The sequence below is a fragment of the Phascolarctos cinereus genome, unplaced genomic scaffold (genome assembly GCF_003287225.1).
Source record: "Phascolarctos cinereus isolate Bilbo 61053 unplaced genomic scaffold, phaCin_HiC Scaffold_4;HRSCAF=312, whole genome shotgun sequence".
NCBI classification, from domain to species: Eukaryota; Metazoa; Chordata; class Mammalia; order Diprotodontia; family Phascolarctidae; genus Phascolarctos; species Phascolarctos cinereus.
In genome coordinates this window covers 618,977,090-618,994,234 of record NW_027555847.1, presented here as the reverse complement: position 1 = coordinate 618,994,234, position 17,145 = coordinate 618,977,090, and the positions used below count along the sequence as shown (strand labels likewise).

The window sequence follows — 17,145 nt, the reverse complement described above, 5'->3', positions numbered from 1 at the left end:
ATAAATAATATGCTTCTGAAAATAATACAAAATTTTCATTTATGAAAATAATAAAATTTCAATCAGACTGTTATCCAGGGAAAGAGGGTTTATACTCACAGGTTTTTCCAGGGGCTGACACACTGACCCCTTCTCCATCAGAATAAATGGGAGTCACGGTGACTTTGTATTCAGTATCTGAAAGCAGAGGCTTGAGAAGAAGTTGGTTCTGTTTTCCTGGTACCATAACCTAGATTGAAAATCAAAGTCCCACATTTATAAATCTCCTGCACTTTTCTTCCTAATATTTCAAAATGAGCAGAGCCTCTTAGGCCCTTGACATAATCAGAATTGAGGGCTGCATAGAGAGAGAGGAGAGAAAAGAAAAAGAGGAAAGCATGAGACAGATTTTCTGTCTGCATCTCACCCTCATGGGCACCTTTTGGTTCCAACCATTAATACAGAAGGTTTAAATCTGGGACTCTGATGAGTTGTACTGAATAATATTCTTCTCTCTGTATCCCAAACCTTTGGAAATCATCCATATCCAAATGACTAATGTTCTGTATGAAAAGCAGGTGTTGTGGCTCTTGGGGAGGTCAGTTCACAATATCAGCCTGCTGTCTTTGTGACTCAGTATAAGTAGTCCCTTGAAAATTCAGTCTTTCATTATTTTGTTATCCCTTCAGCTATAACCCAATCCCAAGATTTGCTTGTTCAAATCATAAATTGGCAGGTATTAGCTGAGAACTAGAGCGTTACACACCCCATGTAAATCTTCTGAGACAGCAACTACCAAAAAAAGGGAAAAAAAAGGAAGTATACAGGCGGCATCAAAACCTGAAGCTTTTATAACTCAAGAGGGTGCTTCCTAGATACAAGCACCACCTCACTGTCTCTCTAAGGAGCTCCAAAAAGAAAGTTGGTTGAGGTGTTAGGTACTCATAGAAGGGAAGTAAAAGCTGCAGTTTCTACAAGCATCATTATAAGTAAACTCTGATCTCCCAAATATTCTCTCAATGCTCATCCCACAATAATCTCTTCTGGTCTTCTCTGTGGTAATCATCCTGCATACCACCTGATCTGTCAAGGAAACAAATCATTTTTGGTAAAGATGCTGGGCTGCCAATCCTGCCTAGAAAGGGTTAAGGAAGTCAAAGGCCAGAGACAGCTGGAGTTGCTCCTCAAAGGAAGGGCCAGGGTAAGAAGCCAGCAGGCTTAACTATGGGGTTTGGCTCGGTTGCTCTGCCTTTGGATGAGAGGAAACCAATAAATCATGAACTAAACCCTAGAAAGCCTTTAGTTGAACCCTGAAGTGAATGTAGCTTGGATTTGGTCAAGCCTTCAAAACAATACGCTGCCTTTTTTTTTTAATATAATAAAAGGAAGTCTAACTCAGGTGACTTTACATCGGTTTGGGGAGTCAATTATGTGCCCCTCTTTCAGAAGGCACAGGGAAAATGCCCAGGGCTATAATTAGTTTGGGATTTGGAAATAAAGTACTGGAGTCAAAGATAACACTTGGTCAAAGCCTTTAGGAAACTACAGTAAGAATGTTTAATTGCTTCATCCTTAGACTAATTTGGCCTCAAACATAGAAAATGGAAAGGTTTTGGTTTGGCCCAATTTGTATTACTCATTTGATATAGTTTCTTTCAAGACAATTCCTTTCATCTTTCTCTCTATGTTTCTGTCTCCATTTCTCTCTGTCTCTCTGTCTCTCTGTGTCTCTCTCTAATAAGGGAATTCTTTTCAGTTAATTTTCAAACAATCCACCAATGTTGATGTACCAGAAATTAAGGTCATTGCAAGATCCATTATTTTATATATCTGAAACTGAGAACTATTTCACCTTGGAACCTATCAAAATTCACAACTGGAAGCTATTATCCTTAGCACCTGAACTACTGAAAGACTGTCAGGGCGTTTTCTGCCTCATTTAGTTGTCACTTGCAATGTGCTGAAGAAGCTTTTGTTAGGTTTTATAACTCACAAATTACTTTACCTCAACTACACACCCAAGAGTAACATTTAAATTTCCTCCATGGAATGTCCCTACGTGTCTCTTCCTAAGTGATCGATTGTCTAGCCAGATGAGCTGGGCAGGTAGGTGGTGTAGTAAACAGAACACTGGACCTTGAATCAGGAAGACTCATCTTCCTAAGTTCAAATCCGGCCTCAGACACTTACCAGCTGTGCAGCCCTGGGCAAGTCACTTAACCTCATTTGCCTCAGTTTCCTCATCTGTAAAATGAACTGGAAATGGCAAACCACTCAAGTATCTTTGGCAAGAAAACCCCAAATGGGGTCACAAAGAATCAGACCCAACTGAACACCACTATCTATTGTTTCTGGACAGATCCCACAAGAAGATTCTCATTTTCAAATGGGAAGTGAATTGAGCCCAATGTTATCATGATATTTTCTGAAAGAGAACTCCAGTATGAAGGCATCCTATTCCAAATTTTCTAACATTCAAAAAAAATTTTTAAAGATCATTTTTTTTAAATGATTGACACAGGTAAAACACTGGACTCTGAGTCAGGAATATATTAATTCAAATCATACCACAAGCTAACGTGGTGAACACTAAGTCACTTAACTAAATTTTGCCTCAGATTCCTTATTTATAAAATTATGGCTTCTGATGTCACTTCCAGTTCTAAATTTAGGATCTTATGAATTCTCCACTCAGGACATCATTGTGAATTTTGATATTCAAGTTGTAGAGAAATTTGAAGCTCATAAACTTTCATTCTAAATAAATATGAGACTACCATCCCCTGCCAACAGAAAAAAAAATCTATGGGTGGCTCTCATCCAAATCTCCATAGAGTTGAGTAATGTGATGCTGTAAAAATAACTGATTCTGCTCAAGACTGAACTAGTTTCAACTCTTAGGCATCTCTGAGTACTAATGGCTACAAAGATGACATCTGGCCCTTCATCATCTCTTTCCTTGTACTCCATTGGGTTATTTGGTGGTCCTCCCCAGCTATCTTATAAGCTCCTGGAGACCAAGAAAACACCTCTTTTGGGGGGCTCCACTCAAAACCTTGCCCAATTTTGCACATACAGGAGTACTTACTAATCTGTATTTAATTGGGTTTTCCCTCCAAGATCTCAAAGGGTTCTTATTAGAAACCTTTAGCAGTGACATCCAATATTTACAAATGTGTGTTTCTGAACACTTCGTATTTGCAATTTCTCTGACAAGAGTGGCATAGTGTAAGTGTAAATACCCTTCTTTTACACATGTCAAAGTCTACATAGGATACAGGGCCACAGACATGTCACTCCTAAATCTTGACATTTACAGACTTCTAGGAGAACCCAGACAAAATTGGTCCCAGGATTGCCAGTCATGGATGGGTTAGCACATTGCCTCTGGCATCTAGTAAGTCATAAATACTTTTGATTGATTAGTTGATCATCAGAGGTAGAAGCCGCAACGAAGATGTGTGTGGAACTTGGAGTCTCAGCGTTTGAGTTCCAAGCCCAGTTCTACTGCCTAATAGCCGCATATCAGCAGAGCCTTCCAGAGATAGATTGAGGATCCTATTTTTATTGTCTTAAGAGTAAAAAAAGATCAAAAGTCAGAATGTCATTTTAAGTTGCTCTGAACTTTTCTCTTTTGTGTTATTGTTATGCTCTGTCCTAAATGAAGGGGGAAATGGAATAAGCATTTATAAAAAGCCTACTACACATCTGTGGAATTTTTATACCTATTCCTGGAAAGTAACAAGTAAAAAATGTTAACAAATCCCCTCCCATTTGAAATGCATAAGAAAGCTCCCTAACTCAAAGGAATTCATTAGAAAGGAATCTTTTCAAAAGCCATGAATACTTCAGCAAAGAAGAGTTTACCATCTTTTGGTCAGATAAATAAATCTGGATTTCCTTACAAAAGGGTTGGTTGGTTTGTTTATTGGTTTGTTTAAAGTGAAACATACGCATAGTTAATAATGGATCTTCCCCCCTTCATCAAAAGCCATTCAAAAATAAATGACTGAATTTCCCTTTCTCCTCAGTTGACACTTTCTCCAAACTTCCCCGGAGAATTGGTTGAGAATCCCAGTAAGGAGTTCATTAGAATGGGAGAGAAAAGCAGCAAAACTCTTTTTAAAGTACTCCTTTGTAAGTGTAAAATTATAGAGTGCGTGTCTGTGTGTGACACACATACGTATATACATACACACACATATACATAGTATAGAGAATACAGAGTAATGATCAGAGAAATAAAATATCTGCATCTGTCATTTTATAGTCATTTCAGTTTTCATTTCCTATTAATATTTATAAGTTATGTTGAATTTATTACAGGGATAAACTTGTGTTACCTAACCAATTCAATATGCTTGGAGTTTCCACAGACTTTTCTTCCAAGAGTATTTAGGGAGAGCATTTAAGAAATTCTGGACTGTCATTAAGTCAGGCTGACTTTACTAAACTATTTTCTGCTAATCTCTATATTCTGTCAGGTGTATATTCTGAAGGAAACTACTCAAATGAATGGGGTTCATTCTCTTATTATTTTGATGATGAGATAGCAAAGGCCATTTTCTACCCAAGCTTCTGTAAATAAAAGGGAATGGAGAGAGGGTCAGTTGGTAGGAAATAATAACATAATTCTTGATGGAAAGCAATTCTGTGTTCATTCTCTATGGATTTTCTTGAGAGGGGAAAAATGAAGAAAACGGAAAAATTGCGGATTGGAAAGGCTAAAGGAAAAATATTCAGTGCTATTGAGAAAGATATCTTATTGCCATAAAAGTTATGTAAATGACTGGGAATCCTGTTGAATTCCACTAAGTTTAAAAACATAATAAGGTTTGGTAAAATGCTATGAAAAAAAATTTTAATTAAAAAAAGATCCAGGAAGACTATGATCCCCTTGACATAGGATTCTTGTGCCCAGCTTGGCCCTTTAATAAAAAGGAAACATATGTGTACCGTATTTTAAGAAAACTCAGTATTTTTTGGTCCTGTCTCTGTGAGTCAGAGTGGTGTAGGGGATCTGGCCTTGGTAGATACTTGGCTTTGGCATGAGGAAGATGTAAGCTCCAGATCCACCTCCAACACCAGCTGTGTGGTCCTGGGAAAGTCACCTAACTTTGTACTCCCAGGCAACTCTTAGACTTCCTGTTGCAGATGAATGGCTAGTGTGAATCAGTGCACTAAATATCCCCACCTATGAAAATAAAATCAGAAGCTTTGGAACCCAAAGCTTAAATCTACTAACTTCAAATTTGTAAAACATATACATTAGAGGAGGCTTACTGATATTAATGAAATGACTGTACATTTTACAACTGAGTCCCTTTAAACAACAACCTCTCCTAAAGCATTAAAGTTTTTGTTACAAATCAATGCATAGAGGGAAAGAGCCAATTGTTCAGGAAGGACATAAAGGTAAAAATTAACTAGAAACCAAGACAACTAAGATAGGCTTAGACTTATAATAGATTCAATCAACAAGCATTTATTAGTCACCTACTATGTGCCAATTGCTTTGCTAGGCACTGGGAATGCAAGTACAGAGAATAAAATGTCAGAGAAAATATGAGAATAAAATGAAATTTTATAGCTTCCTTTCAAGACCACATCTATCTACTGAATACAGCAAAGCAGGTCTCTATGCTTTCTGCTTTTCTAAGAACTTTGGTGGAGGAGAAAAATAAGTTAAGTTTAAATATAATTACCATGACTGCCATTTGTTATACATTTGTCCTTGTATTACTTTAGCATGCAAGCCATTGTTAACTAAGCCTTAAGAAGCAGAGCAAGACGATAAAAGCAGCCTTGAAGCAAAGTTAGAAACTGGGGAAAACAAAATGCTTACAGCCTCAAGGGAACTAGGAGTGAAGTTGTTATTAACCAAGGATATTAATCTCCAAGAGTGGGTCTCCTTTGTTAGCACTGTGTTAGTTAGAAAACTCTTCAGAGTTTCTAGAAAGCTTAAAATCATACAGACCGTTCCTATCACTTCTTCAGCATGGTCCCCTTTAGCAGTTAGGTAGGTCACCCTGAACTGCTCCACTCTGTTGTCTGAAATGTCCCATTTTACCCGCAGGCTGGAAGTAGATTCATCATCTACAACCAGGTTTCTGATTCCTGTTTGGAAAACTAAAACAAACATAATTGAGAGTTAAAGAACTCTTAATGTATGATGCCTCCAAAGGGGTGCCCCATCCTTATAGGAGATGGATTTTAGTAACCGTAACTCTACCCCGGCAAACATGAAGGAGGAAAAGTAATATAGCTCTGGGTCCTCTATAATTCTCCTGTTTGTGGCTTCGAGCGGAACTTGAAACAATTTTCAGGGAAAAAAATTGAAAGTAGCTTTATCTTCAAGGTAAACCCAAGGACATTTAGATTCTGTCATTTCTGGGTAAGCACTAAAGATATTAACCCAATAAACTCTCCCGATCTTTCTGGCTCTAAGAGAATTAATTCTTGGATAACAGGGATTAATGTGCAGAAGGATTTCCCCTGAGAGAATGTCATCATGGACAGGGCCTATGTCACTTATGACTTTGTATCTCCAATACACTAACACAGTGCCTACCATTTCTTCACAGCAGGCATTTGAATGTTTATGGATTCTTTCGAATTCTGTTGTTTGTCCTTCATTTTTGAAGATGACTGATGAAATCACGGGTGATGTCTTGATTTGTGTGTAAACTGGATTTAAGTGAGGCAGAGCTGCACAGTCATCAGCCTCACTCTCTCCTCCTGAGTCATCAAAGTCCAGTGGCAGGACAAGTCAGGATGACTGGCGATGGCCCAGGATGCAGCGGATGACCTTGGCATCTTCCAGTGCCTGACCAAGTTCTAAGTGCTCCATCCTGCTTCAGCTGCCTTTGTGGCTATCAGAACAAACTGTTCTCATCTTTCCATTCCGCTGAGGAAAATCTTCAAATGCTTGGAGTGGACATCCCTCTAATTCACCATTACTCTGTCCATTACCCTCAACCTGGTTTAGCTTATCTGTCAAAATGGTTTACTGGGGTGTGGCTACTGCTCAGGCTACAGTTTCTCGGAGCCACAGGAGACAGTTGAATGCCAGGTGGACATCAAAGGTGGATGAGCAGCCCTGAAAGGGGCCTGGCAAGTTCTCACACCAGGGGTGCTAGTCCTCCTAAGCACTTCATACCCCCACTCCATTTGGTAGGAGAATCAGACCTAAATCTGCCTTTGTATGTATGTGGGTGTATGATACAGCATCCTAATTCTACCGTGCATCCCAACTCTATCTACACACTACCCCAAACTCAACACCTTCCTTATACTTGTTTTAAATGCCAGCTGATCTCAATGAAGTATTACCCTGTCACCCCCATCTACCTATCTATCTTTCTAATATGCCTGTATTTCTCCATTCCTTCTAACAATTTTCCTTTTCTCCTTCCCTTTGATGTCAAACTTGTCAAGTGAGGGCTCTAAATCCACTGCCTACATTTCCTCATTGCTCATTCCCCTTATAAACCGATTTTCATCACCACATCACCAACAATTTCCTGTTAGTCAAATCCAGAAGCCTTAGACTTTAGCTTCGTTGACTTTTCTCCAAAGTGATATTATTGTCCATATGCTCTTTCTTGATACTTTTTCCTCTCTCCGTTTCCATGACATTGTGATATTCTGCTTTTCCTCCTACTTATGGGACTGTGAGTATGTGTGTGTTTGTGTGTGTGTGTGTGTGTGTTTCCTATATGGGTTCCTCTTCCTCCTTCCTTGCAGGAACTTTGTCTTGTACTTCTTTTGTATCTCTCACAGTTTCTAACATAGTGCTGCCCACAGAGCAACTAGCAATTTTCCCAAGGTTTTTGAGATTAGAAAATCTTTCATTCATATATCACTTTTTACTTTTTAAAGTAATTATTGTAATTCACATAATCTTCTCTCTAAAAAATAGATTAGATTAGTGATGCAGTGGATAGAGCACCAAGCCTGGAGTCGGGAAGACTCAAATCTTGCCTCAGAGGTTCATTTAATCTATTTACCTCAATTTCCTTATCTGCAAAATTGGGATAATAATAGCACCTACCCTCCAGGGCTGTTGTAAGGATCCATTAAGATACACAGCGCTTGGTATATAGTAAGTGCTATACAAATATTAGCTACTACTATTTCCATTTTACTGATGAATAATCTGAGGCATGTAGGTTAAATAACTTGTTTAATATCATACAGATAGTCAGTGGTCCAGACCTGGACTAAAATCCAGGACTCCTCACTTCCAGAATGGTTCTCTTTCCACTAGACCACAAGATTCTGGCATCTAAATTAAAATGCCATCTTTTCCCAAACACTGTTCAAGGAATATCCGTATGATACAAGGTCACAGAGAGAAAGAAAGCATCAAGAAAGAGGCAGCTATGCCTAGTAGAGAATGATGCTCTCATTATAGTGGAATGTGAGAAAGAGTCATAAGAGCTACAGAAAAGTAACCAGAAGAGAGAGTGGTCCAGAAGAGAAACATTCAGAGTGAGGGAGTCAAGAGACTGCTTTCAAGATGTAGATGAGAAACAACCTACTTTTCCTAATAAAGAAAAGTCACTAAATATGACACGGCTTCTGCTTGAATCAAATTCTTGGTGGAGGGGCTGGGGCATTTGTTTATCCTTACCTGAAGTTACCGGGCCAGTAGGAGGTATAGTAGTGACAGTAGGTACTGTTGAAGGAGCGTCAACTGAAAACAGAAATTACTCGTTAGAATTTCTCAAATTGGAAAACCGTTGTTTTGAAATGGTATTAGCTCACCAAAATATGATGTCATCTCACTACCTCAAAATAGTCTACAAGTCTCCAATGGTTCCCTTTTACCTCTAGGATGAAATATTAAGTTCTCTCTGTTTAGTACGTAAAACTCTTCACATTGTGCCTCCTTCCTATCATATTACTTATTTCCAGGCCTGCTTGCTATTCACACATGACGTTCCATTTCCCATCTCCATGCCTTTGCACTGGCTGTCTCCCCCACCCCCCACCCCAGCCCTACCCCCACCTGGAATGCTCTCTCTTTCCTCTCTTCTGCCTCTTGGAATCCCTGGCTTCCTTCAAGATTCAGCTCAAACAGTCACCTTCTGACAGAGGCCTTTCCCATTTCTGCCCTCTCCATACACACCCCTTATCTTTTGAAGTTATCTTGTATAGCATCTACTTTGTATCTTGTATATACCTATTTATGCATATGTTAGAATACAAGCTCCTTGAGGGTAGGGACTGTTTTACTTTCACAGTACTAGTGCTTAGAAGAAAGATTTATTTAGAAGAAAAGAAAGAAAGAAGATAGAAGAAAGAAAAATTTGAAAAGCAAAAAAAGTGCTTGTAGGTTGATTTTTAAGGCTGTCTCTGAAAGGTGCAGAGAAGACAGGGAGTAGGTTGGAAGAGATTGATGATGTAGGCTACAGGGTCCAGTAAAGGCTTACTGGGGAGGTGGACCTCAAGCTGGAGTCCTTGGTGGGAGGTAATCCAGGACTGGAAGAGGCTCAACCAGGAGGAGAAAGGCTGTGTCCCTTGAGCAAGGGCTTCTGTATTTGACAAGCATCAGTCACACTCTGGACCCCCTAGACAACTCTTTAGCCTCAACTGAGTATGCTGGGCCTTAAGCAGTGCATAGGGCAGACCCTAGGCTTCCGATGTCCCTCTGAGTTCCTTTCATCCTGGCACTGCCCCAAGTAACGTCCTAGACACCTCCCCTGCTCCTTGAGGTCTGCCTAAAAGCCCTTTTCTCTGTACTTTTGAGGGGTGGCATGCATTCAGACACCCTGTGCTACTGCCCCAGGGAGCAGGCTTTGGCCTTACGTAGTCCCAAGTTTATTTTAAAGGTAGGTAGTTACTAAGTGGCAGGGAAGTGTATGGATTGTGCCTTACCAGAACAGACTTTGAACTGTGGGAGGTGGTCCAGGGCCAGAGGAGACTCAGCCAGGAGGAGACAGGCTGAGCATCTCTGGTGCCATGGCTCCTGGTTTAACATGTACCATTCACATTTCAGCCTGAACCAGCTGGACAGCTCTTTAGCCTCAGGCAAGCATGTACGCAGAGCAGAAGGTAGGCACTGTGCTTCTGGTGTCTGTCTCAGTGTCTTGCTCCCCCTGCAGTCGCAAGCACACCCCACCCCTCACCCCCTTTCCATCACCCCAACATGGTACCACCTGAATTGCTACAGGTGCAAGTGTGAGCTCATTTAGGGTTAAGCACACTCGGCAATACCCCAGGCACTGCCTCAGGCTCCCTGGTCTCTGCTTGAAAGCCCCCTCCCCTATACTTTTGAGGGATAACATAGGCCTGAGAGCCATGCTTTCAGAGACAGTCCTAACTCCTGAGCTGGGGAGCCACCTTTGGCTTTACAGAAACCACAGACCTCGACATGTTTCAAAGGCTGGTTGGTGGTAACTGAGCAGCTGTTATGTACAGGAGCTGCACTCTCCCACAAAAGACATCTGCTGCCATTTGTCCAATCTACACCTTGGCAAGAATTCCCTCTACTCTACCAACTTAACAGCCTCTGCTTGAAAACCCAGCCTACAAACTGCCCACGACCACATTCTGCTTGGGGAGAGCCCTCATTGTTAGGTTGTTTTCCCCTCAAGTTGGGCCCAAATCTGCCTCTGCAGCTTCTGTGCCTTGTTTCTAGTTTGACTTTCCAGGGCTAGGGCAAGTCTGCGGCTTCTCTCACATGGGAACCCGTTAAATGCTTTGAGATGGCTACCAAGGTTTGTGCAAATTCCTATGTGCATATACCAGCCTCTAGAGCTGGTGCTGGTTTCTCTTCCTCTCTTCCCAAATACGCCAGAGCTGCCAGCCTCACCCCCTTTCTGCCCCAGAACTGATGAAAGTGACAGCAATGAAAGTCCCAAAGTCCCAGATCTGTGGGACTTGGATATTGAAGAAAAGAGAGATGCCCTATCTTCCTAGGTAGGGATTAAGGGTCATGGGGTGTTTGTGGGGGGGAGGGGAAGGCTGACAGTCCTTCCCAGGCTACAGAGTGTGAAGTGTGGGTGTATATGTGTGATGATTACACACAAGGGAAAGATAATCAGACATTCACATTTGTGAGCCCACTTTGTTCCACCATGATTTTTTTTTTTGTCTCCAGGGTACAAACAGCTGGGCACTCTTTCCACTGGACTACATGATTTAGAATCACAAAATCTGAGAGTAGGAAGGTACCTCATTGGTTATCTGATCCAACCCATATACTCAAGAACTCCCCACTCAGGAAGGCATGAGTTCAAACATGGCCTCAGACACTTACTAGCTGTGTGACCCTGCGCATGTGACTTAACCCTGTTTGCCTCAGTTTCCTCATCATAAAATGGGCTGCAGAAGGAAAGGGCAAACCACTCCAATATCTTTGCCAAGAAACCCTCAAATAGGGTCACAAAGAGTCAGACACCAATGAAAACAACTAAACAGCAGCAGCTGTTTGATATCTCCCCCCCCATTGTTTGCTTTCTTTCCCCTGACCACCTGCCACATAGTAGATGCTATATAAATGCTTGGGTTTTTATCTTCTTGCCTCCCCCACTTACTCTCCTCTAGTGCCTAGTTCTCACACTCTATTAGGCAATGAGCTTCACCTGTTTTTTTTGTTGTTTGTATTGCATAGGGTATTCCCTTCTAAGTTCTCTATCTAGGTTAGAGAAAAGGTATTTCTTTCTGAGGTGGCAGAATTCAAAGGATAGATAAGACTTTATTTCTTCAAGGAAAGCTCGAGACATTTTTTTTGGAGGGGAAGAGGAAATCTTTCAAATTTCTCTTTTCCTAAAAATAAAACAATTGTTTGAATCCCTCCTTTTTAAAAAGTTCCATTGTATTAAAAACAGAACTCTTTTCAAAGGAAGGGAAATTTTGGAGGCTGGAGGGGATGAGGGCTGGGAAGAACAATGAAGTCCATGTGCTAGGTTCATGCTGGCGGCCACATAGGTTTATGGAATTTATTTACCTTTATAAAAAAATTTCAACTGGCAGTAAAGTATTTAAAATTTCTATTACTCAAAAAAGTACATTCTGATATATTTATTATCCTTCTGAAACTTGGATAGTTGCAGAGGACTTGATGCAATAGGTTCTTTGACTACGTGACCTGATGAGTCCATGAACACACACACACACACACACACACACACACACACACACACACTGATGCAGTGTTTCTAGTCCTCCCTGCATGTCACAGACTAGAGCCTTAGCCTGGGTTGGGTCTCTCTTTTTTTCCAGAAGCTCAGTTCTGCTTCCAGCTCCACAGAATAGGAAAGTACAACAGATATAGCTTATCTGTATCGGGGCCTGATAATTCAATAACATGAACCCCTTTCCTCTTCCTCCCTCCACCCCAAATGCTAAGAAGAGGCAAGGAGAAGCTCTTTACTAGTTTTATCTGACTTAAATCAACCAATTAATAAGCATTTATTCATCATCTACTATGTGCCAGGCACTACCCCTAGGCACTGGGAACACAAATACAAAAAATGAAAATATTTCCTCTTATAAGAATCCTACATTTTAATGGGAGAAACAAGTATCTGTATCACTATATCCAGCAAAAACACAAAGTGAATAAATACAAGTATGTACAAAGTAGTTAAATACAAGGTAGTTTGGGAAGGTAAGCACTAAGTTTTGTTTGTGAGTATATGTGTACGTGTGCATGTGTCATTTTCAAAGGAAGAAAACTAAAATATGTAAGAGGAAAAAAATGCTCCAAATGGCTAATAATTAGATAAGTGCAAATTAAAGCAACTTGAGGTTCCCCCTCATATCCAGGAGATTGGTAAAGATGACAAAAAGTGGAAAATGATGACTGTTGGAGGAGCTGTGGGGAAACAGGCACATTCATGTATTGTTGATGGAGCTATGGACTGTTCCAGCCATCCTTGGAAAGCAATGTGGAACTCTGTTCATAAAGTCACTAAAAGGACATGTACCCTTTGACTCAGCTATAGCACAATGAGGCCTCCCCCCAAAAAAAAAATCAACTACAGATAATTTTAAATGTTAGAAGCCAAAGAGATTTTTTAATTCAGCCCCCTTATATATAGGGGAAATGGTGACTTACTGAGTGAAGGAACTTGCCCAAGGACAGACCTGGGACTAGAATCAAGGTCTTGTCACTTTCAGCCCAATCTAGCGTTCTTTCCACTAAAGTGAACTGTTAGCAGTGGCCAGAGTATAGACTGAGAGCCCTTCTTATATTATATTTAACTCTATTGAAAAGGATTTGGGGAATTTCCAGTCTCTTAGTAAGATTACTATACAGATGCTGAGGTGGAACAGTAGAAAGGAGGCTGAGTGTGCAGTCATGAAGACCTCAGTTCAAATCCTGTCTCAGACACTTATTTGATATATGACCCTGGGCAAGTCACTTAACCCTGTTTTCCTCCATTTCCTTATTCGGAAAATGAGCTGGAAAAGGAAATGACAAACCGTTCAAGTATCTTTGCCAAGAAAACCTCAAAAAGGGTCATGAAGAGTTAGACATGACTGAACAACAGCAAACTTGTTTTATGGCATAAGAAGAAGCAGGATTGGTAGGTCTGTTATCTTGAAGTTTCTATAATCCCAACCAGCCTAGTGAAAAAGATCCATTGGAAAGATGTGCTTGAGTACTCGAGGTTAGAGATCTCTTACTGCATCTAGCTGGGCACTCTATCCACTGGCTCTGCTAGTGGGCAGACAGAATCACCAGATGCTTGTGTGCTATGATTGGAATGCTATTGACAGGCATTAGAGATGGAAGGCAGGGGCTACAGACATCATCCAGCCCCAAATTCATAAAATAGTACAGCTGGAAGAGATCATCTTGTCACGGTTAAATTTAGAGCTGGAAGAGATCTCAGAAGTCACGTAGTCCAACTCCTTCATTTAGAGATGAGGAAACAGAGATCCAAAGAGATTGAACTGTCCAAGGCCAAACAGGCAAGGAGAGGAGGAGATGGGATTGGGACCCAGTTCTTCTAATTCCAAAACCCAGGCCTCTTTCAACCATACCATGTTCATAAACTCAACCAATATATCCAGTTCCAGAATTTCAGAGAATGTGAGAATTGAAAGGGACCTTGGGCATCCTGTAGTTGAGTCCATCCCATGTTGACCCCTTGTGCCCTGCTACCATTGCTGACATTTCCCTATTAGCACATAAGCTCTTTGTGAGTAAGGACTGTTTTGTTCCTGTTAGTCGTATCCCTAGCACCTAACATAGTGCCTTACATATAGTAAGTGCTGCTTAGTAGATGTTTATTGATGCTTATTGTTGGGGCAGCGAGGTGGTGCAGTGGATAGAGCAGAGGGACTGAAGTCGGGAAGACCCATCTTCTGGAGTTCAAATCTGGCCGCAGACTCTTATTAGCTGTGTGACTTCCCTTCTCCCCACTCCAAGTCACTTAACCTTGTTTGCCTGAGTTTCCTCATCTATAAAATGACCTAGAGAAGGAAATGGCAAACCACTCTAGTATCTTTGCCAAGAAAACCCAAACAGAGTCACAAAGAGTTGCATGTGACTGAAAAGGACTGAACAACAGCAAAAAATGATGGACTGTAATCTCCAATAGCTCCAATCCTTGCCTTACTCTTATTTTACTTTTGGCATTGTAGATAGAGTGCTTAGCCTGGAGACAGAAAGAACCGAGTTCAAATCCAGCCCCAGACACTTGCTAGCTGTATAACTGTGGACAAATCATGTCACCTCTACCTGCCTCAGTTTCCTCAACTGTAAAATGGAAATAATAATAGCACTTACCTCCCAGGGTTGTTGTGAGGATCAAATGAGATATTTTAAAGTGCTTAGCATAGTGTCTAGACATAGTAAGCATCTGATAAATGCTTATTCCATTCCATTTCTTTCCCTTTTCTTCAAAAATTTGACCTTATAGTTAACCAGTTCAACTTTGTACTTTTCTCTCTCCTTGAGCCCCTTGTCCCCTCATCCTAAAGACACTCATCCCCTGCCAGTCCTAATCTAGAATAGTGTCTTCCTTCTCCACTCTAATCCAAGGTTCCATGAGTTCCTTCCCCCTTTTCATTTTCTTCCCCTCACTACCTGTCTCCTTCTACCATCTCATCCCCATCCCCACGGCATCTTGCCTCTATAACCATCCTTCTGCTGCTTGTCTCTGCTCTGTGCCTGTTTGTTTGTGCACCCTCTGCACCTTATGAAAGTATGACGTGAAGCCTCACTTGCAAGTGCCATTCATAGTCTTTCCCGGCAAGTACCCAAAGAACCAGGCACGCCTGTGTCATGTCATAATTTCATAAATCAATTAGAAATTCTAGCTACTTACAAACTTACTCTACTGACTAGAAGGGAGGTGGGGGACAGTCAGGGGAACCAGAACAAGGTACAATTTTAGCACATCTTAACCAGCCATGTAATCCTACCATTTGAGTCACTAATGGGTTAGAATTTAAAGGCAAGGGAGGGGCACTATAGCCAGAAGTTGATTGTTAATACATACATGATGTCTGTAAAAGCCAACTATTCTTCCCCATAAGTACACTGATAGGGACTCATCGAGTAGACTGTTATCTGATACCTGGGGCCTGAAGACGAGGAGATACAGGTAGATTTCAGTGGGAGAGGTTAAGTCTTATGTCACAGGGGCTTTAGAGGAAAAAGGAAACCTAAGTCTGTTGGATGGAAGAGGACAGGTCTAGAATTGTGTGTAACAAAACAGTTTTGTCTGGCAGCATTCCAGTTTGTCTCACGACTTACGTGTAGTTCCAACAACGGTCAACACCTCTGTCTCACTTTCATCATTAAGTACAGCCAACAGGGAAACTTCATATTCTGTGCCGGGTTGCAGACCTTCAATAATATATGTATCTTGATCTTCATTTAAGACAACCTGAAATAGATTTAGTCAGCTGTCACAAATGGTGAAGAAGAAGGAGGAGGAGGAAAAGAAGGAGGAAAAGAAATATATCATGAAACTAGTACAGAACACGTAACTGAGAATATGCTATCCCATTGAAACCAATTAATTTAATTCAGCATTAAGTAGTTTCACTGGTTTGGCCATTTCCTCCACTGATGCAGGTCACAGCTCCTTTGACAGTCTTCATGAGCTGCTGTGGCTGAAAAAAATCATTATTCACTGACAAAACTTTTGATCAACATTGAGATTGCAGTCTACTAAAGTCTCCTGTTTCTCAACTAGCTAGCCATACCTCTTCCATTTGCATGTATAAGTTATTTTTTAACCCCAGGGTAAGATTTTAGATTTACATCTATTAAATTTTACCTTATTAGTTTCAGCCCAGTGTTGTATAGCTTGTCAAGATTTTTTTTTGGATCCTATCATTCAGTGTGTTAACATCTAGGTGGCACAGTGGATAGAGAGCTGGGCCTGGAGTCAGGAAGACCTAAATTCAAATTGGGCCTCAGATACTTACAAGCTGGTCATATAACTTACTAGCTAGTTGAGTCACTTAACCTTTGCCTGCCTCAGTTTCCTCTAATGTAAAATAGGCATTATAATAGCACCTACCTCCCAGGGTTATTGTGAAAACCAAATGAGATAACAGGTGTAAAGCCACAACACCTGGCACATAGTAGGTGCTTTATAAATGCTCATTCCTTTTTCTTAGCTGTACCTTCTAGTATTATTATCATCAGCAGATTCAACAGGCATACAGTACATGCCTTTATCCAAATCATTGATGAATGTTAAACAGAACAAGGTCAGTCACAGATTCCCAGGGCACTCCACTGGAAACATTTTCCTATCCATTCAACTGATTTTGAATCTATCTTTTTGTACAACCATCTAGCCTAGAGGTGTCAAACATGCACCCTGCTTGGCATTTTGCCTACAATACTCTCCAATGTGGCTTGTACCACATTAAAATGTATTTGGAAAACATTTAACATAATGAATGGCAGAGAAGCAAGGGACTACTTGTGGAATGTTGCATGCACTGTTAAATGTGTTCACTGTAATCAGATAGTTTTGCTTAACTAGATTTCTTTGTTTCAAGGGAAGCTTCCTTTGGTTGGGTGAGAGGGAGGATACTATATCCAGAAATAAATACAATGCAAACCCAAAAATAATTGATAAATTTATTAGAAACAAACAAAATCTCAGTAAACTATACTTATAGTAGTTCCCTGATCTATCAGTCTTTTAACCCCACCAAAACAAGAAAATAAATTTAGTC

General features: G+C 40.6%; 1 protein-coding gene across 2 annotated transcripts in view; it reads right to left on the bottom strand.

The window, feature by feature from the left end:
* COL14A1 (collagen type XIV alpha 1 chain) overlaps positions 1-17,145 on the bottom strand; it is a 246,208-nt gene that overhangs the window by 122,469 nt on the left and 106,594 nt on the right. For both annotated transcript variants that reach the window (XM_020964970.2, XM_020964971.2), the window contains 4 exons: positions 15,701-15,833; positions 8,615-8,677; positions 5,957-6,108; positions 100-229 (listed from right to left, as the gene is read on the bottom strand). In XM_020964970.2, coding sequence (XP_020820629.1) covers positions 100-229; positions 5,957-6,108; positions 8,615-8,677; positions 15,701-15,833 — 478 coding nt within the window. The remainder of the gene's footprint in view (positions 1-99; positions 230-5,956; positions 6,109-8,614; positions 8,678-15,700; positions 15,834-17,145) is intronic.